The following is a 14,551-nucleotide window of genomic DNA, read 5'->3' on the forward strand; positions in this document are numbered from 1 at the left end:
TCTCCATACTGTTTTTCACAGGGGCTGCACCAGTTTGCATTCCCAGCCCCCACAGTACAAAAGCGTTCCATTTTCTGCACATTCTCCTCAACACTTTTTGTTTCATGTGTTTTTGCTTTTAGCCATTCTCACAAGGGTGAGGTGATATCTCATTGTAGTTTTGATTTGCATTTCCCTGATTTAAGTGATAATAAGCACCTTTTCATGTGTCTGCTGACCATCCGCATGTCTTCTTTGGAGAAATATCTGTTCATGTCTTCTGCCCATTTTTAAATTGGATTATGTATTTTGGGGGCATTAAGTTGTATAAGTTCTTTTTGTATTTTGGATACTAACCTTTTATTGGATAAGTCATTTGCAAATATCTTCTTCCATTCAGTAGGTTGCCTTTAATGTTTCCTTTGCTGTACAGGAGGTTGCAATTTTGATGTAGTCTCAATAGTTTACTTTTACTTTTATTTTCCCTGCCTCAGGAGTCATATCTAGAAAAAAGCCTCTACATCTAATGTCAAAGAAGTTACTGCCTGTATTCTCTTCCAGGATTTTTCTGGTTTAAGGTCTCACATTTAGGCCTTTAATCCACTTTGAGTTTATTTCAATGTATACTATTAAGAAAGTTGCCCAGTTTTATTCCTTTGCATGTAGCTGACCAGTAAGTGGAACTTACAATTTAATAGGCATTTTAACCGTATGCATTATAATACTTGTCTAAGAAGTCCTCATATATAGAAAAGTTCTGACTAACCAAGAAATATTTGTTCCTCATCCAAAGCTTAAAAAACACCTCAGCTCTTAGTAGAATATCTTTAGGAAAAAATGTATACATCAAAAGCAAGATAAAGTATTCTAAACTATTCTAGTTATCCATTACATGGTATTAATAACAATATGCCATATCTGTGCCATTGTGTTTTAGTATTTGTGGAAATTTATATCTTATAAAAATACTGATTCAGACTATAAAAGCATTAAGATAACTAGTGCATATAATATTTTTTAACAGGCAACTTTTGGGTCTGTCCAAAGTGTGGCTTCTTCATTCGTTTTACAATTTTTTAATTAAATGCCTACCATATGCCACACTAGAGACAAGAGATGAAGTAGGTAAAAATGAAAGACAAATAGTCCTATTTGTGTGTAACTGATGTTGGTGTGTAACTTAATGTCATTAATTTCTAACTGTTAAAGGCTTAAAATCTTAAAAGAGAACTAACTGAGGAAAATCTCTTCTAGCTTTCCACAATAGCAGTAGCTCTTGAAGTTTATCTGAATATGATTGGTTTTTCAGCTTATTATATAATTGAAAATCATAAATAGGATAGATTCATTACATATATGAAACACATTTTACTTAACCCAGAGTACCTTGAACACAGTCAGGGGTTAAATTTTTTTTTAATTATAGATCTGGAAATGGCCTCAGAGGGCAATGATTTGTCCAAAAAATAGATATATAGATAAAGATTTCATACCCTAAATGAGTAGGATAGCATTGTTTTCTCAGGACATCTCAGGTAGCACAAGGCCAGGAATCCTATGGATAAAATCAGTTCTTGAAAACTGACAAAAAATATTTTGTACAAACTTAAGGAAGATAATTAAGAAGAATGAAAAAGTATTTTGAAGAATTTCTAAATGTATCGTCTACATATAACTCTATGTGTATGGCTATATGCAAAATCAGTAGATAGGATCTGCATGTTAAAATACTTCCCTTCCTTATGAATTCACTTTTTCTATGTTACTACGGGGGTATACAGCAAAAAGAAAAAAAAAAGGAAGGAAGGAAGATGTGTTGTGCATGATTCTCAATACAGAAGAACTAAGTACATTAAGAGCCATCGAGAGAGAAAAAAATCAAAGAAAACGGATGAAGCGGAATTTCATGAACCATCAGTGCCTTTGGCCAAACCAGTCATTTATTATAATGATGAAGAGTATTATTAATAATAGTATTTGTATCACACTTTTTTTTTAATGTTTTGTTGATTTCTGAGAGAGAGAGAGAGACAGCATGAGAAGGGGAGGGTCAGAGAGAGAGGGAGACATAGAATCTGAAACAGGCTCCAGGTTCTAAGCTAGCTGCCAGCAGAGAGCCCTACGCGGGGCTCGAACCCATGAACAGTGAGATCATGACCTGAGCCGAAGTAGGCCGCCCAACCGACTGAGCCACCCAGGAGCCCCTGTATCACACATTTTATTGAGCCTTTATGACACCTCAGAGAGACACATTGGAACATTATATTCTCTTTTCTTTTAATGGAAATTTAATTTCAGAATAGTTAAATGACTCATCTATTGTTTAAGTTGAAATCTTTAGGAAGAGCTGGAGGCAAAACTTGTATCCTGGAGTTCTAACTGCAAATCCATTGATTTTTCTGATGTGCCAGAGTAAAAAACTGAATGGTTGTATTACATGTTAACCGTGACTCAAAGTTTTTGAAGAGCAAAAGGGCCTATGGGATGTTTTTTGTCTGAAACTTTTTCAAAATCTGACATTCCCAAGATTAGAAAAACAGGTCTCCTTAGAAACCTGTTGAGGTTAAAGGATTTCCTGAGGTACATTTTGGTTTTGTTTTTGTAGAAATTTACCATTAGCTTTAATATACAGGAAGGCACACTAAAAATTTTCCTAATCTAGGTTAGTATTAAATTATATACTGCAAGATGATTTTTTTTACCTTAGTATATAGAAAGAATCCAAAAGAGGATCTATACTGAGAGCTTTTCCACTGACAACCATCCTAAAATTAACTTTAACTGTGTCTCAAACATGCCTGAATTGTCATCTCTACTCAAGTATCAGTGAGAACATGGGCTTCATAGGCTGAAAATAATAACTATTTTTATAGAGCGCTCATTATGTGTCATACATTTTTCTAACCTATCACACATATTAATACTTCTCTACAAAAGAGTTTATTAATCCCTAATAAAAACATGTCCCAAAATGAGAGATTCCTAGAAAAAAAATTTCAGTAGATCATCTTTGAAATATAAATAACCACAAAGTATTGCTAAAATTTCCATCCTGTTATGTATCTCAATCACTTCTCATGTTGAGCTACCAACATAACTATTAGCTAATTATAGGACCTTGGGTTTCTCCTATCTCTGTTACTGGCTTGTTTTGTGACGTTGGTAGAATTCTTCCATCTCTCTTCAATGACACAGCTTGGCATCTATAGTCTCTTAGGGTCTACTCAAAGAAACTTTTAGAATGTTTCGCTCTTAAGTAAAAGTGATGTCATATGTACTGCAAATATCATTGTTGAAATTTATGATCACATAATAAAGAAAAAGAGGAGATAATATTTACTGGTTAGCTGTCAAGTATGTTCACATGTACTATCTAATTTAATTCTACTTTACTAACAGGAAGTTTAAACTCTAGTGACTTGGGTTTTTGATCCTAAGACAAGAGCGGTAACATGACCATGAATTCCCTTCTTGCTCTCTCCCAAAGACACTTTTTCTACTATTCAAAGTTCTCTCCAAACCAGGGGAATATATATAGAAATTGAAAGTTTAAAGGTGTATGTTAATGGGTATTTTTTGTAGGCTAAGCTATAAAGTTCAGAATAGCAAAACACTATAAAACAAATTCCAATTAAAGCTGAATCCATACATTTGTGTTTTCAAGTATATAAGCAAATTCCTTCATAAACGGCCTCAGCTGAGTTTGGTGTACCACAGTGTTGGAGAAAAAGTGCTGCTTTAAGCCAGAATTTCTTGACACTGAGACAGTTTTTAAACTTAATTCAGTTTTCTTGAAGCATTTTGAAAACTCACATTTTTTTTTTGAGGGCCTAATGGATGCTCCATGTTTTATATTCATTGTTTTATATACTCCTCACAACAGACCCATGAGATAAAGTAGCTCCCTGAAATGACAATTGTTCTACTTCATGTTCTGTTTCATACTTTCAGCCTTATTCAGTAATTGAAAAAGGCAGAGTCGGCAATAAGTCACAAAATTGTGGTGGTTATAGAGGCTTTAGAAAAAAATATATTTGATGTGGCAAACTCTAGTAACCTTATTTCCTTTTTAGAACAGTATATATTGCAAGCAACTAAAATGGTATTAGACTTTAGAGTTTTAATGGTACTGGACTTAAAAATATAAATGATCCCATTTACAATCTATTCTGTGGCTCGCAATCATTTATCAGGGCAACTAGGCTTTTATGCAAATTCAATGTTTAGATTCCCTTATTCTAGATTTTTTGATAAAACTGAAAATCTGATGTAAGAAAACAAATGAAAAGCGAAATATCTTAGTATATTAAATATACTAATATAAATATTCTAAATACACTAATTGGGTACTGAGTTCTAAACTATAAATGTTACATGCAACGCACTGATTGGCATCCTACATACACACCCTCTCAAAATGTAGGAGGTTTGCAAAATTTTCTGTCCTAACAGAGAAGTTCAATTTCAAGTTGAACTCTTTAAATCTTTTTATAGAAATGCCAGTGTTCTACATTTTATCAAAAGGAATTTTGAGATTAACTCTTCTGAGTCAGGTGTGTCTGTTTGGTTACTTCTTCTTATTCACTGATTATATATATATACTGACCATTTTCTTAAAGAATTCATTATATAATAAATATCATTATGTTCCTAGCCTACTGAAGTAATTTATATAATGTGACTTCAGAAAAACCAATGATCAAGCTTATAGTCCAGTGTCCAGTAATCCCAATTCTAAGAATTTGAAGACTAAAATTTGAATATTTTTACTTTCATGCACAGTTTTAAGTTACTTGTATGCATCTCTGCATTGTTTTGTTTGTGTGTGTTTAAATGAAAAAGGTCCTTAAAGATGACACATTTTTCTGGTTCTTTCACAATACCTAGTGACTCTGTTTTCAAATTAGACTACTAAGATAACTCAGAAATGGATATAGGATTCTTCCAAGCTTTTTTTTTAAGTATCTAAAAGTCCAAAAGAAATCACAATGTAGGATCTATAAAATCAGAAGCAGGAACATATCCTAATTTCTAATTCTAAGACTCACATTGGAATTTGTCCTTGACAAGATGCAAGGGATCACCTTTCCTTCTGTAAAATGAGGATGATTATATTTATCTACTAAACAGCAATGTTGTGTATATACATGTATTAATGCTCCCAATGTGCTAATCCAATCTAAACCAATGCTAAACCAATGTAAAGCATCTGGGACTCAGGATGCAGTTCTACAAAGAACCTTTCGGGGGAGCACAGCTTGGTGGTCAGCAAAGAGGACCTTACATGGAGAGGCGTCTTTAACATAGCACGAAGTTTCCCAACTGCCCGGCACTAAACAGTTCCTCGGGTCTTCGTCATTCATTATTTGCATAGATCAACTTTCTATTTGAACTATATTAGGCCTGAACAGAAAGCTAGTGTTATGAATAATACCTCCTAACAGACTACCTCTATGATCTTTTTTCTAAATGTCATGTGTCCAAATAAAAACAAAATAGCATAAGGCTTCCAAGTTAAAATCCACATTCAAGATGACTGGTACAAACAGCTTTATTACCCAAATTCTACATCTTTGACAAGCAAATGTCTAGCTTTAACTCATCACATAAATTTAGATTATGTCTCAAAACTATATTTAGATCATGATTATCAGTGGCTTTTAGTAGGAAGATTTAAGTAAAGTTTTGCCGTACATATTTTCTTAAAAATTATATTTGTTAGAATTATCTCCTTGAAAACCATATTTTATTTGGAAGGAAAGGAAAGGAAAGGAAAGGAAAGGAAAGGAAAGGAAAGGAAAGGAAAGGAGGAATAGAAGGGAAGGAAGGAAAGGAAGGAGGGAGGAAGGGAGGAGGAGGTGGGGAGGGAAAGAGAAAAGCTATGCAATTTTCTTCACCTAACTCTTGTTCTAAATGATAGAATTTAGCCAGCACAAAATTGCATTACTCTACTCCAAAGGTTACTTCAAGACTTACAGTGATCCTTAAACAAGTTATAAAAATCGAAACAGAGCATAGAATAAGTTTCTGATTGTAAAAATAGGTAAGATTTCAAAGTTCATTTTATAAAAGAAGGCATCAGATCAATACATCACTGTCACTTTTAGCAACGGTATCTAAACTTTAGCTCTGATACTGAAAGGAATGAGAAAGAAAGAAAGAAAGAAAGAGAGAGAGAGAGAGAAGGAACCCCAAGGTATACATATATTTATGTGGGATTGTGAACAACTTATTTTTGTTTTAAGATGTACATTTGTTAAAATTACTCTAAGAAATCTATGGCATATTTCTAAGAACACTGAGCAGATAAAAGAATAGGTAGAAGTTCAGCTGTGTTAAGGTATTGAAATTCTTTTAATCATGTAATAGGGTTGAGATGCCAAAAGGAAAAAACAAGAAATTTTACAAAAATGCTTTTGAGTTTCTGCTGAGATAGAATACTCTGAATGGAGTCACTTAAATATGCTCTAAAAATGGGGAAGCAAACAGATCTCAATTAGTAACATATTGGTCTAGTCCAGTGGATTAAAGCGTATCTGGGAAAGAAACATTACCTATTCTTTCATTCACTTGACTCTGCTCACAATTCTCCAATATCACTGATCCCAGTCAGACTAAAATGCAAAATTCTTTACAATGCCCTTAGTTCCCGATTACTTCTCTGACTCTTCTCACTGTGATCTAGCTGTAGACCTTCACAAGCCTTTCCCTATGCTAAGAATATTGATTCTTTCACCTGCTATCTGTAGTGAATCACTCCCACATCACCTTCAAGGCTTTGCTCAGATGTGACCTTCTCAATGAGGTCAACCTTTATCACTCTATTTAAAATAGCAACCAACCTCTCTCCACTCCTAGAACTCATGACTTCTCTTACCCTGGTGTATTTGTTTGTCCAGAAGTGTCATCAATGACTACATTCTATAAAATATAGGTATTCATAGATTACTTATTCACTATATTTTTATCATATTCCTGCTCCCCTTCTCCACTCAAACTAGAATATAAACTCCATAAAGGCAGGAATTTTTTCTGTTTTTACCTACTGAACATATTCATTCATTAACCACATTCCAACACACATAGTCCCATGCCCACCAATTTCCTGCACAAATTCTGGTCTTTGAACTCAGTCTTAGCAATCAGTACAGTCCAGAATTAGTCTTCTTTCTGCCTGGCTGGTATACAGGGAGCCTGGCATGAGTCTTGAAAACCACGTGCCAATCTAATTCTGTTTTTCTCTAACCTCTATTTAGTTTTTTCAGCCACTGCAACAAGGCTTCTTTCTAAATTCCAGCCTAGCTACCCAGTTCAAAGCTGTGACTCTACATAAATTTAATAAACCCCAATTTTCTGTATTAGAGGCATAAACAATTTGTCTGACCACTAACAATACTTTCTTCCTAATCTTTTTCACAGTCTCTAGTTGCTAAATAAGAACCCATGGCAAACCGGAGAGATGACCTGAAGTCACCATTCTTTATTATTTTTTAAGTGTTCATTTTTAGAGAGTGGAGACAGAGAAGACACACACATGCACATGCATGTGAGTGGGGGAGGGGCAGAGAAAAAGAGAGAGAATCCCAAGCAGGCTCTGCGCTGTCGCCATGGACCCCAATGTGGGGCTCAATCTCATTAGCCATGAGATCATGACCTGAGCCAAAATCAAAATCAGAGGTTCAATGTACTAAGCCACCCAGGCACTCTGACCATTCTTTCTTATTTTTATTCTTATTACCATGCTTGGAATCTTCCAGCTATGCTCCCCCGCCACACAGTAGAATCCTACTTAATAGTTATCCTGACTAGAATCAAGCATGCATTTGACACCTTCTTTGGACTCTCTAATTTAAACAACTAGCCACACCATAATCTTGCTATGCATAGGCTGGGTTGAGTTATTGGTCCCTATTCTACTAGTTTTTTATTCTTCTCTTATGGTGCAGAACTGCAGCCCACAATTCTAAAGTAGATTATGAAAGATGTGAAACTTCACATAAAGTTCCAGTAAATTTTTATATCATTTAATGCTAAATCTGTTCGGATTAAAAGGAGGAAAAATAATCCCATCTCAGAGGTCTACGTTAAGAAGTCAAGCACAACAGTCTTTGTCTTTATTAGATGTATGAACAGAAAATGACAATGATATGCTTTAAATTAATGCAGACTGAGAAAATACTGTGATGTGAAATCTATTAAAAATTAAACTTTTTTTGAGTCATAGCTATTGCAGTACAATTCAATGGTGCAAAAATTCTAAGTCCTACTATTTCAGAAATTCTTCTAACTTAACAAATCCTCTCCCATAAAAATATAGACTCACATTTTTCTTAGAGTAATCATAGTTGGTTTAACTCTTGAGATACCTACTGGAGTTTCTAACTATATCTGAGAAAGGTGAAAACTATGGTAGTTACAGTGGAGGGAACAGGTGTCCATATTTTAGAGTGAATTAAGGATGAATTGACAGAGCACATGCAGTTTTTTTTTTCATCATCCCTGCAACTCTTGTTAGAGATCCAGTTCATTACTTTGCATGAAATCCTAGGATAGAAAACTCTTGGGAACAAGACTGGTCAGAAATTTGTATACATAAACATATATGAGATAAAAAAAATAACATAAAATTTATGTATTTTTTAAAAAAGCCACCACATCTATAAAATAGTCAATGGTGAATATTTTCTTATTCTCAGCCCCACATTTTATCCATTATGACTCATTTTTATTGAACTATGAGGCCAGTACGTAGTGATCAAGCCTATGTACATAAGTTACATATGTAGCAAAAGTGATACCAAAAAGAATAATTCCAAGTTTATGACTACAGTAAATCTCCAGTAATTTATGAAGCATTCTCATATTTTATAGCACAGAATGTTTTAGAACTGTGCAATTGATGATAAGGTGAATATTCCATATGAAATTTTTAAGTATTCTTGCCAAAAATGAGTGAGGATCATCTCAAACATGTTTTTATTTTAAATCACAGAAGACATCTAAAAACATATTGATATACCTTTAATATGTTCTTGACATTTTTAAGAATTAAGAAGTTCAAATTCAAGTATGCACTCCAAACAATAGACATTAATACTAGCATCTTGGACTTTGAAAAAACTGGGGACTTGATGAGAACTCACAGTGTCTCTGTAAAGGCATTTCATCCTAAATCATCCCTGACAGGTGGCACATCTGATCATGTATGGACATTTACAGAAGCTAGTTGCTCCAACACAACCCAGTAATTTCTGAACAGCTTCAAGAGGGAGGGGCAAGGAGAAGGAGGAAGCTACCTCTCATTTTATTTAATTCAAACCTTCCCCTTTGTCATATTCTTCTATGGATCTGAGTTCAGGATTTAGAAAGAACATTTTATTCTCTCTTCCATAAAATACCATCCCTAAAATTTCTTGTTAATATTTATTTATTTTTGAGAGAGAGAGAGACAGAACATGAGTGGGGGAGGAGGGGCAGAGAGAGAGGGAGACAGAAGCTGAAGCAGGCTCCAGGTTCTGAGCTGTCAGCACATAGCCCAATGTGGGGCTCAAACTCATGAACCAGGAGATCGTGACCTGAGCTGAAGTCAGATGCTTAACTGACTGAGCCACCCAGGCACCCCAGAACTCATTCTAAATAGTCAGTGCTTGGCTAAGAAGGTCAATGCTAATATAATTAAAAAAGGAAACGTTGATGATAGCCAAAAACTTTCAGTCACACTCATATCCAATGATCGTCATTGAGAGTGTGTTTTAACAGAACAACACTAAAAAGAAAACATGACCCCAGAATAAATGGAAAGAAAGCTTCATATCATAAAAAGGAAACTTCAGCACAAACAATACTAGAAATGTTTGTAGTTGTTAAAAATTAAGTTACTGTCAGTTGCATGAATTTAAGTCACGACTACTCCAAGCCTTCAGTTTTAAATTTGTCCAATAAGAAATAAGAACTTGAGGAGAACCTGGGTGGCTCAATCGGTTAAGCATCTGACTTCGGCTCAGGCCATGATCTCAGCTCAGGTCATGACCTGAGTTGGTTCGTGGGTTCGAGCTCCGCTTCGGGCTCTGTGCTGACAGCCAGCTCAGAGCCTGGAGCCTGTTTCAGATTCTGTGTCTCCCTCTCTCTCTGCTCTTCCTCCACTCATGTTCCGTCTCTTTCTGTCTCAAAAATAAATAAACTATTTAAAAAATTTTTTAAATAAAAAATAGAATAAGAACTGGAGGTGAAATAAGCTAATGTATACAAGACATGTTTACATTATAAAATGCTATATAAATTTAGGTATTATAAAACATATCTATATATACTTTTAATATTAACAAGTTTCAACAATTTATTCCTGAGCCAATCTTTCAATATATTGCAAACTATCTGTAATACACAATATATTCTAGAATGCAGAAAACAGTAGCCTAGGAGTGCCTAGGTGGCTCAGCTGTTTGGGCGGCCGAGGGCTGGGTGGCCAACTTTGGCTCAGGTCATGATCTCCTGGTCTGTGAGTTAGAGCTGGTGTCAGGATCTCTGCTGACAGCTCAGAGCCTGAAGCCTGCTTCAGATTCTGTGTCTCCCTCTCTCTCTGCCCCTCCCTGCTCACACTATGTGTGTGTGTGTGTATCTCTCTCTCTCAAAAATAAACAAATATTAAAAACAATTAAAATAAAAAAGAAAATAGTAGTCTATAGGTAGACACTATGTTATAGCTATTTTTCACAGAATTCCTTATTGTATGCGGCATTTACGTGATCTCTGAACAGAATGACAGTATAAACTTTCCCTTTTGCATTGAGCTTACTTTATGCCTGGACCACAGAAATTGGAGTCAGTTTTATCTCAGATAAAACAGAGAGAGACAGACTGAGAGACAGAGAAAGAGAAAAGGAAAGGAGGGAAGGAGAAGGGGGCGGCATGGGAGGAGAAGAGGAAGAGGAGGAGGAGGAGGAGGAGGAGGAGGAGGAAGAGAGAAGCAGAAGGGGAAGAGAGGGCGAAGGAGAGGAGGGGTGGGAAGAGAGAGAATGAGGAGGGTGGGCAGCACACTAGGAAATTTCTTCGAGACCCCCCCCACCCCATCACTACTCTGCATGCTGTGAGCTTCTGCCCCACTCCAAATGAAAGGGCTGCTGCTCCTGGTATCTCCCAGCTGCTCGACAGTATGAAAGTACTCTCTACTGTTAAATCATATCATATAACTAAGAAAGACAAATATTTTAAAGCAGCATTTTTAAAAATCAGCTGCCAGAGTCTCAAAATCATTCTCATAAATTCTATTAATTAAGCCATGGTGACCCCATTTTACCTCACAGAGAAGGAAAAGCAAAAATAGAAGAAAAAAGTTATATAGTGAACTTAAGGTCATTTTTATTCTAGGACTTTTAATCAGGGAGCTATTATTGTAGCAAGCAGATTAGACTATTTTCTTACCCCTTTTAAGATAAAATAGTACTGCTAGAAGTGTTAGATTAGAAGAAGAAAAACTATCAGAATGGTTGGATATAGCTTTATGCCAGTTAACTAAAAGAGGGATACATATATTTCAAAACTCTGACAGATTCAATCTCATCAAAACTTTCAAATGCTCCTAACCCCCAGATTTTGTTCTCTTATGGTAAATATTTTGATATTTGAGAACAAATCTTAAACATTCTTTACTTTCATATAAGTTTTCCAACTCCCAAAAACGTTTACTGAAATGATGTATTCATTATAAATTATGTTTTAAAACGCTGTACATGTGCTTCTTTTAAAATTCGTGACCATAAAAAACTCTTCAAAGACTCCCAAGAGTATCAGAAATTATATGCATATAAACATCACAGCGCTCTGAAGACAATAATTTGGGTTACATTAAATAAAACTGTTTTCCAAAGTCCCTTGACGTGTATATCCGGTCACTACGGCCTTAATTCACATACACATGACATAGAAGTCTTGTCCGTATTTAATCGGGAGGAGAAATTTCACTATAATAAAAGGGATACCTGAGATAGGATGTGGGTCAGAAAAAGTTGAGGCTGGAAGTCCCATTGCCACGAAAGAAAATATCCACTTACTTAACTACTTTACAAACCCTGTTCAAATAGTTAGAAACAAAGTCCTTAAAAAAAAAAAAAAAAAAAAAGATGATGTATCAGCTGCCCTCCAAAGTTCCAAGACGAACCTCAGCTTGGGAAACATGTCCATGCAGGGATAGAATGTGATTTGGAAAAACTTTTTATTATTCAATTCGTTAAAAGTTTGTCTCTGAAGGATTTCAGAACTCAGCCTGCAGTGTGTACGAGCGACAGCAAGTTCTCTCGGAACGAACGAACAATGAAAAACGCTTCAAGTTCTTTTGGGGGAGGTAGGAAATCCGCCCCCCCTCCCCCCTCCCTCCCCAGACAGGGCACTCAGGGCTTTGAAAGTGCATTTGCATCAAGCTTAGCCCTTCTGGCCCCAGAGCGCACTCCCCAAGGGCCAAGCCAGAAACCGGTCCCTGCCCGGACTGTCGGAAGAAGGGACCTGTGGGGGGCAGCGGCCCCGGCGAAGGAGGGAATCTAGAGCCCGTTCCTCGACTGTACCTCTCTGCTGATGTGCCTGCGGCTGCTGTTCCTGGCCGCCCCCGAGGCCCCCGCTGAGCAGCAGGGCCAGGAGGAGCCCGGCGGCCCCTGGCATTGCGGTGGCCGCGAGCCGATCCACTTCTCAGGAGCCCGAGGCGTCTCCGCCGCCCAGTTCCCCGGCCCGGCTGGTGAGACTAAGGAGCCGCAGCTGCTGGGTTAGAGGAGGAGACAGCCCCCCTCCTGGCTGGGGCTCTGCGGCCGCCGGAGGGTGGGGGGAAAGAGAGGACACTCCCCCTCCCTCCCCTTTCCCGGCCCCCGTCCCACCGCAGTCCAGGCACAGGCCCTTAAAGGGTCCTCAGTGGAACAGACCTTTCCTAGAGCCGCCCTTCCCTCGGAGAAGGGATCATTCCTTAGCTTCGTCTTTAGCTGAACTGCTTTTAAATTAGAAGAGGTAATTGATAGGAAAGCACTGTGTGATCTGTAAAAATCTCTACACATGGGAAGCATTATTTGTAGGAAATCGGCACAGCTGGGGACTTGGCCCGGGCGAAGTCAATGTACCTCCTGAGAAAGGCCTGGCAACGTTGTGTGCAGGCACCGGCTCCCACCGTGGATCCAAGGGATCCATCGCCAGGCCCAGGACCCTCCCGATGGCCTGGGTGGCTGTGAAGTTACCAGGGGGCAGAAGGTGGTCCTGGGCCCCAGCGAGTCAGGCCAGGGGACTTATTTACTGCTTGATAGACAACTTGCAGGGAAACAAAGGGTGGGACAAAATAAAATAAACTCCCTTGCTCCACTGCAATGCTTATGGCCTATATAAAGGTTAAAAGCAAGGTTTTCAGTTCCGTCACTGGACATTTATTTAACTTGAATAAAGACCTTAGGGAGCGTTTCCGTTCAGGCTCCAACCTTCGTCTCTTCCAGTCCCTACTGCTTTTCTTTTAACCCAGAATTTCTGCAACTTTTCCTGCCACCCCAGGGTCAAATGACAGCTTCTTACTAGTTTTGTGTTTGTCTGTGTTTTGTGGTCTGAGGTTCTCAGAGTGCACCAAGCCTCCTTACTGGGTCTTTATGGGACTTGAAGGAGGTCTTCCCGTTCACTCAGTGACTGGGGTACTGCTGACTTTAGTGTGCGCTGGGGACACACTGCTACTTGTCCCATCCTGGATGGGACAATCCTGCTAACCAGGGACTTCTGAAAGGGCCGCGGGCATTCATTCACCCAGGTGGAAACCCCTGGATTATATTTGATGCCTAATTTAAGAGTATGTTGCACATAAAATGTTTTGCACAGTTTCTGTTGTCCAGGAAGCATCTACCACATAAAGTGAGGAAATCATATACTTTGTGTTTCTGAACTTTACCGAGATGTGTTTACCAGCTCTGAAAATTACAGCACTGATAACAATTCTGTTCATGGCAGTGTCCCCAGGACAACACCGGAAATATCTGGGAATAGGTTCTGGCTTCTATTTTTGCTTTCATTTGCCTGCTAAATCTAGGCAAACTACTAAATGTAGTTTTACCCAAGCATTTACATAATGAAATGTACATTTTTCTACATAGATTACTTTTTTCCTTTTTTATTTTATACTTAAGCCATTATGTTGATTTTTTAAATACTATGTTGAAGTGATATTATTTATGAATTTCCTTTCAACCAAATCAAGGAGGTATTGTTCCACCCAGGACTGATTGAGAACATCTGGCCAAATGGTGCCCAAGTAAATGGATAACCCTCAGCATTACCCATCTCTTTTCTGTTAATATTAGTACTAAAAAAACTCCACAATTTTTTTTTCTTTACTGTGGAGATTGCAAAATGGAGTCCGGCCCAGGCCTTGAGAATAAGACTGTGATCTCTGCTGTCAACTACTTGTGTGATTCAACATAGGAGGAAAAATACAAAATTATTTGGCCAAAATTAAGATATAGAACCAGTATTATCAGAGAAAGTTTTTAGAAATAAACCTAATTGAGGTACAATTTACACAAAATAAATGCACCCTTGTGATATGTTTAAAAAATGTAAACTC

The 14,551-nt window shown here is 37.4% G+C and overlaps 1 protein-coding gene across 1 annotated transcript in view; it reads right to left on the reverse strand.

Moving 5' to 3' along the window:
- Nucleotides 1–12,704, reverse strand: part of LOC120248554 (laminin subunit alpha-2-like) — a gene marked incomplete at its 3' end in the record, with an annotated part of 318,217 nt that extends 305,513 nt beyond the window's left edge. The window contains exon 1 of the mRNA XM_039256922.1: nt 12,537–12,704. Coding sequence (XP_039112853.1) covers nt 12,537–12,630 — 94 coding nt within the window. The remainder of the gene's footprint in view (nt 1–12,536) is intronic.
- Nucleotides 12,705–14,551: the final 1,847 nt, after the last annotated feature.

Source organism: Hyaena hyaena, unplaced genomic scaffold, assembly GCF_003009895.1.
Source record: "Hyaena hyaena isolate Hyena2069 unplaced genomic scaffold, ASM300989v1 scaffold_596, whole genome shotgun sequence".
Classification (NCBI taxonomy): domain Eukaryota; kingdom Metazoa; phylum Chordata; class Mammalia; order Carnivora; family Hyaenidae; genus Hyaena; species Hyaena hyaena.